Consider the following 6,000-nt stretch of genomic DNA (forward strand, 5'->3'; position numbering starts at 1 on the left):
TGTGTCCACCCCCACAGCTCCAGAGTTACAGGCACACACAGCAACACCTGGCTTTTTACACGGGTGCTATGGGACTTGAACTTGGGTTCTCTTGCTTGCACAGAAAGTACCCCTAGTCACTGAGCCATCCCTCTACTCTCCAAGGTGATGTCTTTTGTCTATGTGTTCAGAAGTACCCTGGAGAACAGATACATCATTCTTAATCATTCTCTCTGTCTGTCTTGCCTTCTCTTACTGGCCAGTACGAGAAAAGAAGGATGTCCCCCTGGGCCCTGAAGACCCCAAAGAAGAAGATGGCTCATTTGACTACAGGTGACTGATCTCCTTCCTCCCCTGGCAGCTGGCCTTGCTGCCCAGAGCAGCCACAGGGCCACTGTGTCCACATCCCTCCAGTCCACGAGACTGCTTGCTGCTTTTACCTTTGTGGCAGCCATTTGGCGGGGTATATGTACACCAATAGTCTGAGAAGCCCTGGTACCCTCTACTGGATGGGACTTCCTGTTTGTTTCTTTCCACTTTTACCCTCAAAATGAGCCCTGGGCCCCTTTTCTGTGAAGTGAGCTTGACCAACAGGCCTCCTCCCAGCCGGCATCCCACTCCTAAACCCCAAGAGAATGAATGGCCTGAGAAGCTTCACTGCTCTGTGAGCTGGTGGCAGAGCTGAAGCAGCTGGGGCTGAACTGCCAGGTGGAGCTTCTGTCCTGTGTCCATGCTCCCTCTCAGATCTGAACAGACCTTTAAGTCAAGATTTTGCCAAGTTGTCACTGGCCCATCTGGATGGTCAGTATATTCTGTACTCAGGAATGGATCAGGGTAGGTCATGGAATCTCATCCAGGACCATTTAGGATGGGAGAAAAATATCAAAAAACAGCTCTCCTTCCCCACCCCAACCCTGCTAACTCTGCACAGGTCACCCCGTCATCCTCTGACCTCTCCCTCTTTCTAAGCCTCTACTACCTGCTCTTCAGGAGCCTGGCAAACAGCACCAGGTCAATGGGCAGGGAGCTGCTGCCTGCCCAGAAGCCATCTGGCAGCTTATGGCCGCAGCTGTCCATCCAGCCTGACATCACTGTGACAGCCTCCTCCTCTCTCCCTGGCTGTCCTGGGATCACCTGGCAGGGTCTAGCCTCCCTGTGGGCTGAGAGCTACCTCTGGCCCTCAGTTACAAGGCCGTGGAGTTTTTTTTCCTCTATGCCCTCAGTGTAGCCCAACAGAGTGGGGATAAACACAGGACAAGCTGTCCCCACCTTTGCCAGCATTCCTCCCTCTAGCCAGCATTGGCTTTGCGGGCTCTGCTCTTAGAACCTGCATCAAATGAGTTCAAGAATCCTACTGGGGAAAGGCTAAATTTAGGAAGTCGGAAGAACTAAGTTTCTAAGGGAATGTGCCTTGGAGCAAGGAGCGGGCTCTCCTACTCTGTTCTTGGCTTTGCTGCTGGATACCCTTCTCATGAGATCTGCCTCTTCCCCATGTCTGTCCTCTTGGACCTTGCAAGTCTGGGGGCAGGAGTGCAGACAGGCAGGCAATGGGCCAACCAGGCCAACTCTTCCATTCAAGTCTCCTTACGAAAGTCGCATTCTTCTAGACTGAGGCCCCTTTCCCCTCAAGAGCCCCACATACTGAAGTCTGACTGTGCAGGACTGTCTCTGCCCAAGGGTGCATTTAGCTGAAGTCCCTGGACCCTGTACAGGAGTCCCCTTTAGACCACCTAATGCAGCGTCTGTGCCCTGTAGTGGCATGTGTGGGGAGAAGCCTGGCAGTAAGAACCTGACTGTAATGAGTTCCACTTCCTGCCCAAACTCAGCTTAGCCCTGAAGATCCACTTGCCTCACTCTGCTACAGTCCTTCCTGGTGCCCTGCATCAGAGCACACAGATAGCTCAAGTCAGTAGGTCACATTCACCCAGCATATGGCAGGTATGGATCTGTGGCTTTGTGACCTGGCTATAACCTTTCCATCAAGAGGTGTTGGAGCACACATGGCCTGTGCTCTTGACAAGAAGTCAAGGAAACCACCTCTGCCTTTCCACCTTGGCTTTGCTCCTCTGGGCAAAGCAATGCTAATGCTTTGGGGTTAGCAAGTAAAGGGGGTGCATGTTCCCCCCACATGCTACTACAGGGCATTAGCATTGCATTAGGTGGTCTAGGGGGACTCCTGTACAGGGTTCAGGGACTTCAGCTAAATGTGCCCCTGGACAGAGACTGTCCAGACTTCAGCAGTCAGACTTCAGCATGTGGGGCTCTTGAGGGGAAAGGGGTCTTGGTCTGGAAGAATGGGACGTTCATTAGGAGGCTTGAATGGAAGAGTGCCTGGTTAGCCAACTGCCTGGCAGGCTGGCCCCATCTGTTCATGCTCCGCTCCAGCTCCATCTAAGGCCCCTTCCTGGTAGCCGTCTACCCAAGGCTGCTGTTAGAACACACTGACTGTTAAAGTGGCAGTTTAGCCAGGGAAAGACTGAAGACTAGGAGTATGGAGGGAGTGGTGTATCTGCTCAGACTATCTGGCACCACTGTGCTTCCTCCTGCAGGCCTCTAGACTTCCACAGCTGGCCCACAGCTGCTTCCTGCCGGGGAGCCTGTGTCACCTGTGAAATGTAACCAGCATTGGTCTCTCTCTCAAGCAATTTTTCAGGCAGGAGGAAGGGCGCCACACCAGCTTGGAGAAGTAGCAGTTCTCAACCTGTGCAAACACATAGTACCAATGGTCTTAGGAACTGAGACATCAGTCGGTAGCAAAATTACAGTTAGGAAGTAGCAACAAAAACAAATGTATGGTTGGGAGTTCCTAAGACCATCGGAAATATGTGTTTTCTGATAGTCATGACCCATGGGTCATGACCCTAGTTGAGAAAGACTGTGCTAGAGAGTGTAGCTGATATATGTATGGGCTGGGCATCTATCCTAGCAGCCTAATGCCAGTATATCTCCAAGGCCTGGAACTCTTGTCTACCAGGAGGGCCTTAAGGACAGGGGCTAGAAGGGGCTAACAGCCGTGCTAGTGTCTTCTCAAACTATCAGGCCTCACATGCTTCTCTGAATGCTCCCTCCCTCCCACTCCCCACCTCTTGTACTTGCTGGGTGCAAAGCATTGCTCTAGTCCCCAATCTTCTCCAGTATGCCATCTGCCTTGGGGAAGATGCTAGTCCTCTTTGTGCCTCAGTTTCCCTTTTGTGGAGTCTGCTGGCCAGGGGAGGGTGAACACTGGATGATCTCCAAGTCTCACCCTCCTGCACTGTGTGCTTGGTAGGAAGCCAATTACCCTACGCCTGCCCCCGCCCCCAGGCCCAGTTTAGACTGTGCTAGCCAGTTTGGGCCTGACTCTCTGTCTCTCTCTGGCCAGTGATGAGGACAACAAGCCCCTGCAGGGCAGCCAGACATCTCTGGACGGCACCATTAAGCAGCAGGAGAGTGATGACAGCCTGGTGGACTACGGTGAAGGTGGCGAGGGCCAGTTCAATGAAGATGGCTCCTTTATCGGCCAGTACACAGTCAAAAAGGACAAGGAGGAGACAGAGGGCAATGAGAGCTCAGAGGCCACATCACCTGTCAATGCCATCTATTCTCTGGCCTGATGGAGCACCCCAGGCACGGCACTGCTTTGCAAGTAGGAGGGGAGAAGGGGAGATAAAGCAACTGCAGACCTACCACAAAGCCACAACCACCTTCAGGGACAAGGGTACAACATGGGTGTCTGCCAAGCTGTGAGGACCAGTGGCAACCCAGCTATCCACAACCCCCTCCCAGCGATGCCCCAACTCCCTTGGGTGTCACTAGATGGGAAAGCTAGAGCTATGCTCATTGGAGGGAGCCCTAATTTCTTGCCCCATGTCGTGGCCACCCTGAGCATTCCACCACAATGGCCACCCTTGATCTCGGCACACATTCATCCATTTCCATTGCTTACAATCTTCTCCGTCTTTTTTTTATTTTATTTTTGCTTTGTGCATCTTCTCCTTCCAACCCATTGTCTCCATTTTCTTTTACTTTTGAAAAAAAATGCCCCTGGAAAAAGAATAAGTGGGCTCTCCCCCAGGGAACGAAAAGATGGGCGAAAAGGATTGATCCATAACACGACGTGCGGAAAAGCTGTAGTATTCAAGCTGCCACCAGGCCAGTGTGTTTCCGAAGGATGCCTTTCGCCATATGCCTCCCCCACCCCCGCTCCCCACCCATCTGCCTCGGCCTTGTCCATGCTGAGCTGGGCTTGGCTCCTTTCTGGAAAATGACAGTGTTTTTTTTTTTTTTTTTTTTGGGGCAGGGAGAGGGTGGGCGGGACTCCTTGCCACACTCTGGTTTGGTTGGGAGTGGGGTTTACCTCTTGCTCCTCGTTCTAACTCTGCCCCTGCTGCCAGAGAGTCTGAGAGTGAGCTGCACAGAAGAATGAAGAATAGGACTGTGGCAACTGAGCCCCATGCAGCAGTGTGGTTCCTGGGTAACAGAGCAACCCTCTGGAGAAAAAAAAAAGCAGGGGAGGGGCTGGGTTTGGACCTCTTTTGTCTCTGGCAGTGAAACCCAGAGTGGAGGAGAGAGGGCCACAGCTGCCCACCCAGTCAGGGTCTACGCTGCTACCCTCTGAGAGTTGGATCCCTGTGATACAAGAGCATGGCTGGTGTATCTGGGGGTAATGATGCTGCTGCCCCTCCCATCTTCTCCTTGCTCAATTGTGTCTGACATTGACTTGTGTTTGACATGGTATATGAATGGGGATCTGCTGCCCCCAGACTGAGCCTATCTGTCCTTTCATTAGGGTACACATACATATCAGGGGACCATGAGGTACACCGTATTGACAGTGCTGTGATGCCCCTGCCTGGAAGGACGCAAAGCTCTTCGTATGCCTTATGCAGCTCTCATCTAACCCTGCAGTTCCCAGATCCCTAGCCCTACTCTGCAAGCCTTGATGCCTCCAGTGATGTATGTCTCGGGACCAGGGCAGCCTATGCAAGTGTCCCCTTGGGACCAGAAGCAGCCACTCCACACATGCCCCTTACCCCCGGACTGCCCTAATGGAGACACTTGCAGGCCTGCAGTTCTCAGCTTGAAGGTGCTGCCTTCATCCCCCACCTAATTCACTTTTGAAACCAAAGGTACCTTGCCTCAGTGACACAGAGATGAGAGATCTTGAGCCAGAGTGTCGCCCTGTAGCTGTGTCTGCAGTTTGAGGCAGTTGTGGGAAGGCAAGGTCGACCACTGCGAATGGATCACCTGCCATTGGCATGGCCTCCAACTTGAGCTACTAGTCAGGGGCCTAGGCAGGGCCAGGGCTGTGCCCTTCAGAGACTTTCCAAAAGCATTATTTGCCATATGTTTAAGCCACAGAGGTATTAACAATGCTTGCGTCACTCGATAAGCATCCGGTTGAAGGTCAAGCCCATAGGCACACACTCTCTGCAGGTAAGAAACCATATCCCAGAGATGAGCCAATAATGTTTGAACCTGAGAGTGTGTCATGGTCCTTTGGCCCAAACCATGGCCAGCACTGCTGCCTGGAGGCCCGAGGAATGGCTCTCATGGTGAAAGGGGACAGGGTAAACAGCAGAAGGCCAGGGATAGGGATGTGCTCAGGGTCCCCTTCCCTGGCTCTAGTTTAGCACTTCCTGAATGCAGCTGGGCATGGCTACAGTATAGGTCACTGTTCCCGGAGGGAAGGTTGAGGAAATGTGCCTGTTAGCTGAAGTGAAGGGTCACCCTTTCCAGAAAATACTTGGGATCTGAGCAGAGTGGTCAGTTTCTCAGGCCTCATTCACACGGAACCACCAACTAGTGAGCTCATTGCATCGACAACAGGCTTTTAGAGGAAGGGACTCTTAGATGTCACTGTAGCTATCTCCCTGCCACAGACAGCCTGGAGAGGGCTGCTTTAGTCTTCAGGGTCTGGGGGGAGAAGTAAATCCTTAGGCTGTCTCTGTTCTGTCAGGCTTAGTACCATCCTCCTCTGTATTCAGAGAAGGTTAGGAACCCTTCTCTCCAGCCGTTGTTTTGTGGGTACTGATAACTGCC

At 52.6% G+C, this 6,000-nt stretch overlaps 1 protein-coding gene across 7 annotated transcripts in view; it reads left to right on the plus strand.

Annotated features, from left to right (window-relative positions):
* The window catches only part of Nfasc (neurofascin), a 75,556-nt gene extending 71,984 nt beyond the window's left edge, over positions 1-3,572 (plus strand). For all 7 annotated transcript variants that reach the window (XM_035445236.1, XM_035445237.1, XM_035445238.1 and 4 more), the window contains 2 exons: positions 243-312; positions 3,341-3,572. In XM_035445236.1, coding sequence (XP_035301127.1) covers positions 243-312; positions 3,341-3,572 — 302 coding nt within the window. The remainder of the gene's footprint in view (positions 1-242; positions 313-3,340) is intronic.
* Positions 3,573-6,000: the final 2,428 nt, after the last annotated feature.

The sequence above is a fragment of the Cricetulus griseus genome, chromosome 5 (assembly GCF_003668045.3).
Source record: "Cricetulus griseus strain 17A/GY chromosome 5, alternate assembly CriGri-PICRH-1.0, whole genome shotgun sequence".
NCBI lineage: Eukaryota > Metazoa > Chordata > Mammalia > Rodentia > Cricetidae > Cricetulus > Cricetulus griseus.